We start from the raw sequence: 13906 nt of genomic DNA on the forward strand, positions 1-13906 counted from the left end.
TATACTGATCTAAATAAAGCTTGTCCAAAAGATTCGTTTTCTTTACCGCATATAGATCAATTAATTGATTCTATTGCAGGTCATGAGTTGTTAAGTTTTTTAGATGCATATTCAGGTTATAATCAAATAAATATGGATCCTCTAGATGAAAAAATTTTATTTATTACAGACAGGGGGACTTATTGTTACAAAGTCATACCCTTTGGTTTAAAAAATGCTGGGGCCACGTATCAAAGATTGGTGACTAAAATATTTTAAGAACACCTGGGAAAGACTATGGAAGTCTACATTGACAATATGTTATTCAAGTCAACACAAGAAGGGGATCATTTTCAACACATTTCAAGCACTTTTGAAATTCTCCACAAATACAATATGAAGCTAAATCCAGAAAAATATACTTTTGGCGTGGCTTCTGGTAAATTTTTAGGCTTTCTTGTTTCTAACATGGGCATTGAAGTGAATCCTGTACATATCAAAGCCATTGAGGAGATACCTGACATACTCACGAGCAAAAAGAGGTGTAGAGGTTAACAGGGAGGATAGCAGCTTTGGGAAGATTTATTTCCAAATCTTCAGAGAAAAGTTTTAAATTCTTTTCAGTATTGAAAAAGCAAAACCAATTTGAGTGGACTGACGAATGCCAACAAGCTCTCAAAAATCTAAAATCATATTTGTCAAATCCACCCCTACTAGCTAAACCGAAGGATGGAGAAAGGCTACTCATTTATCTTGCCGTATCAGAAACGGCGGTAAATGCGGTATTGGTGAGAGAAGATAGAGGTAAACAATCTCCAATTTATTATGTTAGCAAATCTTTGCGGATGCTGAAACACGATATCCTCACTTGGAAAAACTTGCTTTAGCATTAATTATGGCATCTAGAAAGTTGAGACCTTATTTTCAATGTCATCCTATCTCTGTAGTAACTGCTTTTCCTCTAAGGAATATATTGCATAAACAAGAACTATCCGGTAGGTTATCTAAATGGGCGATAGAACTCAATGAATATGATATCATATACCAGCCTAGAACTGCAATAAAATCACAAGTTTTAGCAGATTTTGTGGCAGATTTCAGCACAAATATAGTTCCTGAAGCAGAAAAATAACTACAGGTATTTACCGGATCTAATTTGGGGACTTGGATCTTATTTACCGATGGATCCTCGAATGTTAAAGGAGAGGATTTAGTTATTGTTTTAATCTCACCCTCGGGGAAAATCATAAGACAAGCAATAAAATGCTATCCCATTACTAACAATGAAGCGGAGTACGAGGCTGTGATTGTAGGTTTGGAACTAGCACGAGAACTCGGTATAGAACAAATTATAATCAAAAGTGATTCACAACTAGTAGTTAACGAGATGCATGGGACTTATATAGCAAGAGAGGCACGAATGCAATAATACTTGGAAAAGGCACGGGAATTGATCAGACAGTTTCAGTCATGAAAAATCGTGCAAATGCCCAAGGAGAAAAATGTAGAAGCGGATGCATTAGCTAACCTCGCGTCTGTGGCGGAAATAACAAATGTAAAAAATGCTATAGTAATACATTTGTTTCATTCGGCGCTCGAGCAAGATAAAAATGAGGTAAATTTTAACAATTTGACTTGGGATTGGAGAAACAAATTTGTTAACTTTTTGCAGTACGGAATTTTACCTGAAAACAATAAAAAGTCTCAGTTACTTCGCCGAAAAGCTTCCTAGTACTGTCTGAGTCGTAGAAATCTATATCGAAAGATATTTGGAGGACCTTTAGCAAGATGTCTCGGACCTTCTCAAACGGAATATGTGATGAGAGAAGTACATGAGGGATATTATGGCAATCACGCTAGAGGAAGATCATTGGTGAAAACTCTAATAAGAGCAGGATACTATTGGCCAAAATGGAAGAAGATGTGCAAAGTTTTGTGGCCAAATGTGATAAATGCCAACGATATGGCAACAATATGCATCGCCCAGCGGAGCTATTACATTTGGTTATTTCGCCATGGCCTTTCATGAAGTGGGGAATGGATCATGGGTCCCTTACCTCAAGCTAAAGGAAAGGTACGGTTTTTATTAGTATTGATAGATTATCTTTCAAAATGGGTAGAGGCAGGAGCTTTTAAACAGGTGAGAGAAAAAGAATTCATGGACTTTATTTGGCAAAACACTATCTGCCGGTTCAGAGTTCCAAAAGAAATCGTGTATGATAATGTCCCACAATTCATAAGCACGAAAATCACAGAATATTTTCAGAGTTGGCAAATTAAACGGATAAGATCCTCACCTCACTACTATGTGGCCAATGGGCAAGCTGAGTCAACAAAAAAGTTATTATTAATAATTTAAAGAAGATATTAAAAGAGTCGAAAGGAAAATGGACCGAAGTGCTACCAGGAGTTTTATAGGCTTATCGAACGACAGAAAACAGGCACAGGAGAGACTCTACTTTCACTTGTTTATGGTGCTGAAGCCTTAATTCCAGTTGATATAGGTGAACCAAGTACAATGTATACACAAGCAACCGAGGAATCAAATGAGGAAGAGATGCGAATGAATTTGGATTTACTAGAAGAAAGGAGAGAAGCAACACTAATAAGAATGGCGGCTCAGAAACAAATGATTGAGCGATACTACAACAGGAAAGCTAATCTGCAATACTTCAAGATTGAGGACTTCGTCCTCAAAAATGTGTTTCAATCAACAAAATCAGCTAATGTAGGAAAATTGATTCCAAATTGGGAAGGCCCCTATAGAATTCGAGGCATCGCTGGAAAGGGAGCATATGAATTGGAAACCATGGATGGCAAGATACTACCATCAAATTGGAATGATGTTCTTCTGAAGAAGTATTACTTTTAGAAGAAGAAAGTACCCACAGACAAGTATCACTCAATTACAAATTTATTTTTTTCTTTTGAATTATACTAACAATTTTAGATGATAGGCAAACAGCTAGCCCGTGCCAAATGATGATATTAGAACCGAAAGACGCGCGGAATACTAAATAAATTCCCGGTCTAGGTTACAACCTATCTGATGGAAAAAGAGGTTATGTAGTCATCATCTAAACATATGTCTCCGAGTCCCGTTTTTATTTTCCTTTTCAGGAAATGGACCACAAGCAAGGAATAATCCAGTATTCGAAATTTCATACTTCAAAGCTCCAACACTAGGGGGACTACACATATAGAAGCCTGAAACTTTGAAGAAAACTTGGAAAGGCATAAGCTTGCAAAAAAGGACATGAATTATGAGTTTTAGGCTAAAAATTAATTACAGGATAATAGACCCGATTTTGAATTTCAAAAATCTGTTACAAAGAAAGCAGTTATGAAAGTGTTGTATGCATAAATGTTTTACAAAGTGTTATGTGCATAAATGAAAAATGATGTATGAAATTTGAAAGTTCAAAGCATAAAACTTCCTCAAATTATTTCTTTTTCATGTTTGCTTCATTTTTCATATATTTACACCAATATGAAGATGAGACGTCATCTTCATCAGTATCGTTAATATAAAAGGGCCCTCTTTTATGAATATCTGTATTTATTAAAGTCACTGACTGTTTAAGCATTTTTAAGTGCAAATAAAAAGCTCAAATATCAAAGAGCAAAATAAACGGTAAAAACAATCGAAACATATATTAAACCTTGGGGAAACAAAGGTATTAGTTTATCATTAAAACCCTAAAACAAGATAGGGGTAACCAAAAAACAAAACAACCTTTCCCAGAAACTTTCCACCAAAAAGTTGTGAACAAAACAACCAAATAAAAAACAGAAAAAACTAAGGAGAAGAGGAGGCTTGAACATCAGCTTCATCATGAACGAGTCCATCACCTCTGAGATCTTCAAATTCAGGGTCTCGAGGCGTGTATTCACAAAAGCCTAACTCACATCTAGTGTCAGCATATCCTCGAGAATCTCATAATCCTTCTCCCAATGGTTAATCTCGGCTCTCAATTCTTCTTTGTCTGCTTCAGAGGCATCATAGGCTGTCTTCAGAGGAGCAAGTGATCTTTCTAAGAACTGAATCTTATCAGTAGAGGCGCAAAGATCTTCCTGAGTTTGAGTAAGAGTTTGAACCAACCCTCCCGCATAAACCTCTTTTTGATTAAGAAGTTATTTCAAACTCCTTATTTATTCAGTTACCTCAGAAAGTTGTTCAGCAAAGGAGGACTCAAGGATATCCTTATCCTTACCAACTTGACTAGAAGAAGCTTTCTCAATCGCTAATTCAGCGGCATTCATTTTCATTTGTTGCTCTAAATCATTCTTCTCCTCTGCCAAAACTTCTTTCTCCAATTGAAGACCCTCAAATTGTCCTTTCCAATTATCAGCCTCGGTGCAGTATTCAACAACCTGTTGATCCTCATGAACAACCCTTTTCATGAGTTCTGTACTGATCAAGCTGATTTGCAAAGAAAGAGAAGGAGTTATGGATAGACAAAAAGAAGAGAAAAAGGAAATATAATTAAACTCGTACCTTCAAATAAGAATGAATAATATCATTCATCAAGGTCAACGAGCTATGACTTTCCAACTTTGGCTTCTCCGCAAGATCTAACAAAGGTTTCAATCACACATCGGCTTGACCCGATTTCCTCAATAAGCTCTCACCTTCACGAATCTCAACAACAATTTTCTTCATTGGCTTCTTGCTACTGGAAGTTTCAACTTCTACATGAGGAGTAGTAGCCACGGGGATGGCAGATGAGGTAGAAGCAGCCACGGGGGTAGCATTATAAGTAACTTCAGGTAAGGGCACGCGAGGATTAATGGGGACTGATATTGGAAAGGAGGCGAGGGGCAATTCCTCAAAAACAGGGCCAAAAGCTTCATCACCTTCGAAGCCACGAGAAAATAATTTTTCAACAGAATCTTGGGGGGATTATTAACTTCTTCATCAGAGATCACCAACAGGGCACTCACTGGCTCATTTGTGAGACTGAAGGGAATTGAACTTGGTAAAGGTTCATGAGAAGGAGTATTTTCATCATCAGAAATCATGCGTCTATGGGCACGTGGCCTTCGCTCCAAAGATCCCTCTATAATGTCTTCTTCACCATCAGAGCCACGGGCTCCATCAATCTTTCTTTTTGAAGAAGAGATCAAAATTCTTTCCTGAGCAAGAGTCACGGAAAGCCTTGTGGATGAAACAGATGCGGGACTAATACCACGAATGGAAAATCCTAGCAAAGAAAAAAGGCAAGATAAGAAACTCTTGAATCAATAAGGGAAAGGAGAGGAAAGATAGTAAGCGAAAAAAGCACCGTATGTCTTCACTTTCCAACCAAATCTCTGTGAAAAGTATTTCCAAGATCTTTTCTCCATAGGAGCAACAATTAGCAACGTATCTACCCAAGCACGGAATTTAGGAATTTCCTCAAAAACTTCCATAGTTGCTGAAAAAGTAGGGACGATCACATGAGTTTCTTTTAAAAAATAAAAAAATAAGGGGGAAAAACTTACGTGTAAAATTCTATTTTTCTGGAAAAGGCATACCTACCAGAGCACTAGTGGAAGCAGCAACAAAACGGGCATACCAGCCATGGTCTCCGTCATCTTTAGGGCTAACCAATACCCTCTTATTTCTAGCCACAAGGGAAAAAACTCCTTCATGAAATAGTTTAGGAGAGTAAAGATGAAGCAAGTGCCGGAAAGTAAAAGGCATAGAAGCCAGATCTGATAAATAACGAAAGCATGCAACAACCCTCAAAACAATGGGGCCAATTTGTCCAAGACACACATTGAAGTAACGGTAGAAGTCTATGATTATTGGATCGATAGGTGATTTAAACCTTAAAGTAAAGGGGTAAGTGTAAACGAAAGAATAACCAGCTTGGTATGAAGTTATTCTCTGGTTGGAACCGAGAACTAAGACTGGAAAATCTGATTTCCAATTACATTCTCTTCGAACCAGGGAAATAAGACTAGTGGTAATCAAGGTAGGATAAAGGTCAGCAGGATTAAGGGAAGTTATGGATGAAACTTGATTTCTCATGGATTCACAATCGGATGAAAAAGAAAATTTATGGGGAATAATCTCTGCAACTGTTGGTTCACGCACTGGTTCACTCGAGTCTCTATTCCTAGAGGAAGATCTAAGAGTTAAAGGAGCCCTAGGTTTAGAAGAGGAAGGTTTAGCAGCATTGTCATGAGAAGAGGAACCGTGGTTAGACAACGAGCCTAAACTACGGAGTCTACCACCTCTCCTACTTCTAGTAGGGACCGTAGAAAGAGCGAGCTCATCGACAATAACAACCTTGCGAGGGTCTGGTGTAGAAGAAGACATGATTATATGGAGAACTAACAAAGAGTAGATGCAGAAGTAAGAAGGAAGGGTAATATAGAGAATACTGTAGAAGAGGGACTTCGAGAAATCAAAGAAGAATGAAGTATTTATAAGAAGACACAATCATCATTAAAAGAAGGTCATTATGAAGCATCATAATGAAACTGTCACTTCGTGACTGACGCAGCTGCTGTAAAACTCTAAAAAGCGCTGAAAACTTGCAGAACCAATCGTCAAGAGCCATGTGGCATATGCATTGAATAGACGTGACATACGAAGAAAACGCAATGATACTCGAAAAGCAGCGGCAAAGAATTCCCGTCATAAATACTTACCACTTCCCGAATATTCAATTGAAGAATATTCAGAAAGTGGGGGGACTATCTGTATTGGTGGAAAAAAGGTGTCACACGTGAAACCTTACTGAGCTGACAAAGCATGATACGTGGAACAATGGTGAAGTGACAACTGGCGTATTCCATTAATGAAATTAATGGAGTAAGAAAGATGCGGAGTAAACACCCACGAGACAGTAAAGAACAAATGACCGAACCTAAACAGTTGTTGAAGAGGCACAAGCGGAATGAATCAAGACCAAAATGAAGGAAGATTCATGAACCAGCCGTAAATAAGGAAAGGGAATCAGAGTCGTTACAAGGCCTTTACAGTTACGAATGTATCAGTTATGATTATCAACCATAACGAGCAATTAATTAATACCATTAATGTTCATAATGAATTCGTCATAAATAGGGGGGAAATACTCCTATATAAGGATATAGAATCTCACTTGTAAGGACAAGTTCCGAGCACTATTGAAATATACTTACATTTTTCTTGCTTCAAAAAAGCCTTCTACGTAATTTGAAGGATAGATTATCATTCCATTCCTTATCTCTTTTTTGCTAATTCATATTGCTATTTTTATTTCTTTTCAAGCGGATTGTTGAGGAAGTAAGGTATTATTTGATTATAATTAGCACGATTTCTTTTAAATATAGGCTTTGATCAAAGATCCTATTTTTTAGTTAAACATAAATAATCTTGCGTTTAATTAAGACAAAAATAGGACGGGACGAACCAGTTGACGAGACGCCTGTTTTGTCCAGTGTATTCTTTTCCAGGTCAAAATGACACGTCTTCAGGATAATCGTGCATACTCCATCCATTCATGTCATACAGCATAACGTCAAAATAAGATGAGCAAAAATATTCTATATGTACAGCTGCAGACGATAAATTTTGCCCAACTTTTTAAGAACTGTTCGATAATGAAGTTGATTCTCAACAACTTTGAGAAAACAGTAATAGGAATTATGAGACAATTGCTTTGTTAAAAATGCATGATTACTTATTTCTAGCATATTAACTAGTTATGTGGAAGGGAGGAAACTGGTAATATAGGCAGGAATGTATGGGAACTAAAGAAATACTATAAAGTAAAATGAAGACATAATAGAGACATTGAGACTACGAGAAGATGTTTTCTTTTTATTCTTGGTAGGGAGAAAATTACTTTTTTCCTATCTCAATAAAGAAAAAAAGAAAAAAGAAAGAAACATTGGCCTAGAATATGGACTATTGACTATCAAGAAATGGTAAATTCCCACTCAAATTTGCAGTTTAAGAGACGAAGGCGGCTTCGGTGTTTGCTTAAATGTCAAACTTGTTAATCAAGTGGAGTTGATTTTGGGCAACCCATTTCATGAGTCTAGCAGCTGCCTTAAGCATATCCTATATGTTGCTCGAGTCCAACAAATTGTTCTTGGTTTAAATGACTTAAGTTATATATAGATACATTGTAATGCTCCTTTTCACGAACCTTAACTTGTTGGAAAACTAATTCAAAGTTGTAGTAGGAAACCTTAGTTATTTAGGATTTAATTTATTTAATTCACATCTAAATAAAATTTGTAGTCAGAATTAACATAGGAATAGGTTTTCATGTTTCTAGTTGACATAGATTTAGTACTATTATAAATAGGTTTACTATTTATTATACAAATTTATCTATATTTACTTTGTAATCGACCTCATCTTTTAGTACTTTGGGATTTGGCTACAAACCTGTACGTCCTTGAAGAATTAACTAAATAGCTGCCGACTCAACCACTTTAACAAAAAATTGTGTATGATATATATATATATACAAAAATAATATATGTCTAATCAGTATATAATCTATGTATATTGATTGAAAAAATAAGCCGTGAATTGGACGGGCTCTTTGTATAAAGATCTCACGTTTTTCAAACGTAGTTTGGGCTTTTATCACAAGGCCCATCTTGAGAGACCCAAAATGCTACTCCCTATCCTTTTATCAAAACAATCATGACTCAGCAGAAGTAACTTGCATGGATCAGCCGCCACGAATTAAGTGCCGGCGGCCGGCTTCTTTTTGGCTACAATTCGACAGGATGAAAGCCTTAAACCGTCAAAAGTGGCTCTGTCTTTTTTTCTTCTTTGTTGCTTCTAGACAACCTAATCATAATCATGACACGTGTTTCCCCAATCACAATTACTTAATGCTTATCAATTTAGTTTTTGATAATGACACATCTAAACTTGTAGCTTAAATAAACCAAACATTTTTACTCTGATTTTTCTACTTTTAAGATATTATCCAGCATGTGAAAGCATTTTCAAAAAAATCTAGTTGGTGTCAAAAAGTAGGCAAAAGTCAATTTTCACCCCAAGGGCGAGGTTTTAATGAAATGAAATAATTAGAATCCTTCTATTATTAATCAAAAGTTTTATTCGAGCACTAAACTAAAACCTTTCTTTATGGGGAGTGTTTTACAGCTCCTAAATGAATCTACCCGACACAAAATTCGAATTTGTATTAAATTTGTTTTAAATTTGTAAGTTGATGTATCATATATATTATTCTTAGAGATAGAGATTTTATGTATTTACTTTGAATGTAAATATGCAAAAGTTTCTCTTAATCCAAAGAAGGAAGCTACGACAAGCGTTCCAATAAATTTCTAAGTCCTTGTCAAAGGGGATTTGTCAATTTCCGATAGGGCGTATCTGGTTTAGTTTTTCTTTTGCCTACCTTATTAGCTAGTTGATCAAATCAGTTATAAAATCATAAACGACGTTTAGAAAAAGACCTGTTAACCAATAACTAAATACAACATTGAGGATACTGATTAATTATCTAATAATCTCTTAACTAAGAAACTAGAAATAGAATTAGAATCCAAACCAAACAGGCTTTGATGAAGTCTAGCTTCAAAAAAAAGAAAAAGAAGAAAAGCCTATGTTATTCTAAACAAAACAAAACCAGAAAAAAGAAGATGCAATTGAAATATAAAAAATTTCCTGCCAAAGCACCCTGTAATTCTTTTTTAAAAATAAATCTTATTAAGGTATCCACTTTATTGTTTGTTATTGCTGGGTAGAATTTAGGAATATCCACTAGCTAAACTAGTCCAATAAGCAAGCCTGTCGTTTTCGTCATATTAATTTATTGGTTTTGATTATGTTATTTTTCAACCACGAAAGAATGGTCAATGAGGAATTATGTGTCGCACTTGTCTACGCTTTTTAATAGACAAAAGAGCCCATGGAAATGAAATTTGATCTAAGACAATGAAAGAAACAACTGGGGTGGTAGTTGATGCCGTTCCTTTTTTTTCTTTCTATTTTAGAAAAAAGGTCGAAAATTATCACCCCATTAAAAATTGTTCAATTTTACATTTTGTTATACTTTGAGTTCACTTATGTCTTACTGCTAGTAAATTGGTTCGTATATGTATCTACTATTAATGCAATAGCAGCATAATATATAAATTTCACATGTCAAAATATTTGGAGAAAAAAAAAATTGGGTCTATCCTCTACTTTTGCTTACCGTTCAAGTTGGGGGTTCGTTAGTGGTCAAAGGCATAAAATGAAACTTTTCGAATACTCAATTTGGATGATTGTTATGTATCGTTTTAATATATAGTTCAATATCTTGATAGATTGTATTGTATTTCGTCGTTTGGTGATGGCATATACTAACAAATGAAGAATAAACTTGTAATATTATAAAGAAAAAGTAAGGTACAAGGTAAAATTATTATATAAAAAGGTAGGGTACATGATAAAATAGGATTATTTACTAATAAGGAATGGTAAAATGAGAGGAAAAAATAAGGTAGCAATGTGACCACACCAAATCAATAAAGTGGCACTTTTAACGATGAATTTGACAATACAATACAATAAAATTTAAGTAAAAATTAAAATAAATATTATATTTAAAATAACTATACTATGCAATATAACATGTAAACCATCCAAACAAGCTGTAAGATTAGACCCAAAATTGTTCAATTTTGACCAGTGAAGGAGTAAATTTGACCTTTTTTTCTTTTTCCGTTCAACGTTATCCCATGTTCTTTTCTTCTCTAAAATTGGGCGCGTCTTTAACTTTCTCTTCTGGGGGAGGCTTATAGTAAAGCATAAAAACTGAACAGGAAAAGAGAAGTTTTATTAAAGAATAGTATATGAGGAATTATGTGTCTCAATTATCAACAGTTTTTATTGCACAAAAAATCCCACGAAAATGGAATTTGACACAAGACAGTGAAAGAAACAACTAGCGTAGGCGTGGTGATTTGAATTTTCAATGCTGAAATAAAATAAAGCAAAAAAAGAAAGAAGTTGGAAGAAAGTGGGAGACCTTATACTAACTTGTTTCTTATTTGGCAAAAGAAATTAACGAATTTGACATTTTGACCAAGTATAAGTCTGCTACTAATATGCTGTCCTACAGAATCTACACAGAAAACCAAAAAACCGAAAAGAAAAAGCTGATGATCAAAATGATCATCACTATCTTTGCTCAGAAACAGAGTTTTAGCAACAGGGGTTTGTGATTTTGAAGAATTCACATCGTGGGTATAGCTCAAATTCCTGTCTTTAATATGAAACATCGTAAAAAACGTACGGTTTTGGCAGCCATCCAAATTCCTAGGAGATTTTTGTTCTGGTGTACTCTTCTTCTTGTCTGCTTCGCTGGATTCACTTTCTCTTCTGTTCGTCTTCTTTTTCGAGGTATTACTGCTAATTCTCTTTTAATTCAAGTGCTTTAAACTACTCTTATGTTAATTTCAGTTCCAAATACTGCTCTCTTTTTTTTGCTTTTTCCTAGCAATAAATACTGCTCAAAATTTAAATTTTATGTTTTGGTCACTGTACCAATTGCACTTAATTACAGTTTCAGAACATAATATTTGTTGCAATTTAAGTGATATTCCACCTATATAACTATGCTCCACGTAACCATTGAGTTTATGCTTCATCTGCCCTTGTATTTTGTTGCCTATTCTTTTCCTTAATTCAGTTTCGATATTTTGATTATTTGCTTAATTGTATGTTTTGACCTAGTTCTTATGATAGGAGCGGTTAATATTTTTGAAATATGATGATTGATTAACCTTTCTAAATATGGTAATTTGATTAAAGTATCAAAGTTAGATAATTAGTACCTTTCCATTTTCGAACTACAGGGTTCCATCCATGGCGGCTGGCGGCGAAGACAGCGATCTCCGGTGTTTTACCGGAATTCTCAATTATAGAAACCGTCGAATTCCCAGATGAGACGCTTGTTTTCCTAAAATACCCTCCTTTAACTCCCTTATTTACCAAACATGGCATCGACTGTCTCTACCTTACTCCTAATAATTCTTCTCAATCTCCACACTCAGTTGAAAATGATGAATTTTTTAGCCAACAAATAATCCGCTGTCCTCTGATTAAGCCACGTGGCATGCTGACGTCACTTTCCGTCAAGCCTACTGGTCACACTTTCCCGATTGGGCCCACACGCCGGTGGCATTCTTTGGCCTATGAGGCCATGATTGATCACGATAACACAACTATCGTTTTTGTCAAAGGCTTTAATCTTCGGGGCGGAAAACAATCCGACCCGTCAAAATTCAAGTGTGTTTATGGTTGGGATATTAAGAAGCCCAAGTTATTGTTACAATCAGATGTCATATCCATTGCTCAAGAAATTGTTAGATGTGAAACCCCATTGAGCATTTTGAATAGTCCACAGAGGTTTATTGGTAGTAACATGAATCAGCCCATTAAGATTTCTGTTAGAATGGTTGGTAAAGAGCCTTTAGAGTCCATAGCGAGTCCTAAACGTCGTCTTCAACTTAACTTGCCAGGTGAAAAACAGCATCAAATGTGTGTGTGCACAATGTTAAGGAACCAGGCAAGTTTTTTGCAAGAATGGATCATGTACCATAGCAAAATCGGAGTACAACGTTGGTTCATTTATGACAATAACAGTTTGGATGACATTGAAGATGTCGTTAAGGTATTATCAGTGGATCAGAAAATAAACGTGACACGACATGTTTGGCCTTGGATCAAGACTCAGGAAGCTGGTTTTGCTCATTGTGCGTTACGAGCAAGGGATGTTTGTGAGTGGGTTGGTTTTATGGACGTGGACGAGTTCTTCCACTTGCCTACTCGTCTGTCATTACTTGACATATTGAGAAATCAATCCCAGAATTCTAACAGTAATGTTGCTGAGTTGCGGGTCTCGTGCCATAATTTTGGACCGTCGAGTCTCAAACATGTCCCGACACAAGGGGTGACAATGGGTTACAATTGCAGGATGATTGCACCAGAGAGACACAAGAGTATAGTGAAACCAGAAGCATTAAATTCAACACTAATCAATGTAGTTCACCATTTTCATTTGAAGTCTGGGTTTAAGTATGCCAATATGGATAGAAATGTGATGGTGATTAACCATTACAAGTACCAAGTTTGGGATGTGTTCAAGGAGAAATTCTACAGGAGGGTAGCTACTTATGTGTCTGATTGGCAACAAGACAGAAATATTGAGTCCAAAGATCGTGCCCCGGGTTTAGGGACACGAGCTGTTGAACCACTGGATTGGTCTAGTCGATTCTGTGAAGTTATTGACACTGGCCTAAGAGATCGAGTAGCAGAGATGTTCACAGACCCAAACACAGGCAATTTACCCTGGCAAAAGTCACTGACATGATCTGAAGTTTTTGACTTTGTGGATATAGGGAGTGCTCATTTCTTTTTGTATTATTTGTACATGAAATAGTTGACATATTCTTTTTGTACATGAATATTTACGTCATACCCCAAAGATAATTTGACAATGAAAGTCGAATGTTCAATGTACCTGTACTTGTATCTGGTGAAAGTCAAAAGTCAAAACTCATTTTTAGCATCTTATGACGTGTATTTCTTTGTGATTCTGATCATGAAGCCAATAATTGAGCAACAATAGAATGTGTTCTGTAACATGAGATGACCTATATCCTCATATTATATGCATTTCTATACATTCACTCAACATTCTCTCATATTCCTCTCTGGAGACACCAAAAAACAAAACATGACTCAGCTACAAGAATATTTCATGTCCCAGATTATAATATTTCATGGCTCACCATCAATGTAACGGATCCTTTGACTTCATTAACAAGATGATGGCGTAAACAACAGCTATCATTCGTATGATCATAATCTAAAAAAGAGAAGGAATAACAAAACAAAACATACACACACACACACACACAAACATATTTACTAAGCGTCAATAAGTTCTTCAAACTGCGTATTGTCCTT

The 13906-nt window shown here is 35.8% G+C and overlaps 2 protein-coding genes across 2 annotated transcripts; both read left to right on the forward strand.

The window, feature by feature from the left end:
* The first annotated feature begins 447 nt into the window (after window positions 1–447).
* LOC117274422 (uncharacterized) lies at window positions 448–2851 on the forward strand. Its single transcript, XM_070193810.1, has 3 exons — window positions 448–529; window positions 604–783; window positions 2463–2851. Exons 1-3 carry the CDS (start codon window positions 448–450, stop codon window positions 2849–2851), a joined length of 651 nt encoding a protein of 216 aa, XP_070049911.1.
* A 7977-nt stretch (window positions 2852–10828) lies between these two features.
* On the forward strand, window positions 10829–13505 carry LOC104087317 (glycosyltransferase family 92 protein RCOM_0530710-like). Its single transcript, XM_009591739.4, has 2 exons — window positions 10829–11335; window positions 11791–13505. The coding sequence occupies exons 1-2, from the start codon at window positions 11206–11208 to the stop codon at window positions 13305–13307; spliced, it is 1647 nt and encodes a 548-aa protein (XP_009590034.1). The 5' UTR covers window positions 10829–11205; the 3' UTR covers window positions 13308–13505.
* The last annotated feature ends 401 nt before the right edge of the window (window positions 13506–13906 follow it).

Source organism: Nicotiana tomentosiformis, chromosome 2 (assembly GCF_000390325.3).
Source record: "Nicotiana tomentosiformis chromosome 2, ASM39032v3, whole genome shotgun sequence".
Taxonomy (NCBI): Eukaryota; Viridiplantae; Streptophyta; class Magnoliopsida; order Solanales; family Solanaceae; genus Nicotiana; species Nicotiana tomentosiformis.

Coding starts and splice junctions, on each gene's coding strand:
- LOC104087317 (XM_009591739.4), top strand. CDS start 11,206: ATGAAACATCGTAAAAAACGTACGGTTTTGGCAGCCATCCAAATTCCT. Junction 11,336..11,790: donor TGTTCGTCTTCTTTTTCGAG/GTATTACTGCTA, acceptor TTCGAACTACAG/GGTTCCATCCATGGCGGCTG.
- LOC117274422 (XM_070193810.1), top strand. CDS start 448: ATGGGCATTGAAGTGAATCCTGTACATATCAAAGCCATTGAGGAGATA. Junction 530..603: donor GAGCAAAAAGAGGTGTAGAG/GTTAACAGGGAG, acceptor AATTCTTTTCAG/TATTGAAAAAGCAAAACCAA. Junction 784..2,462: donor ATTGGTGAGAGAAGATAGAG/GTAAACAATCTC, acceptor ATGGTGCTGAAG/CCTTAATTCCAGTTGATATA.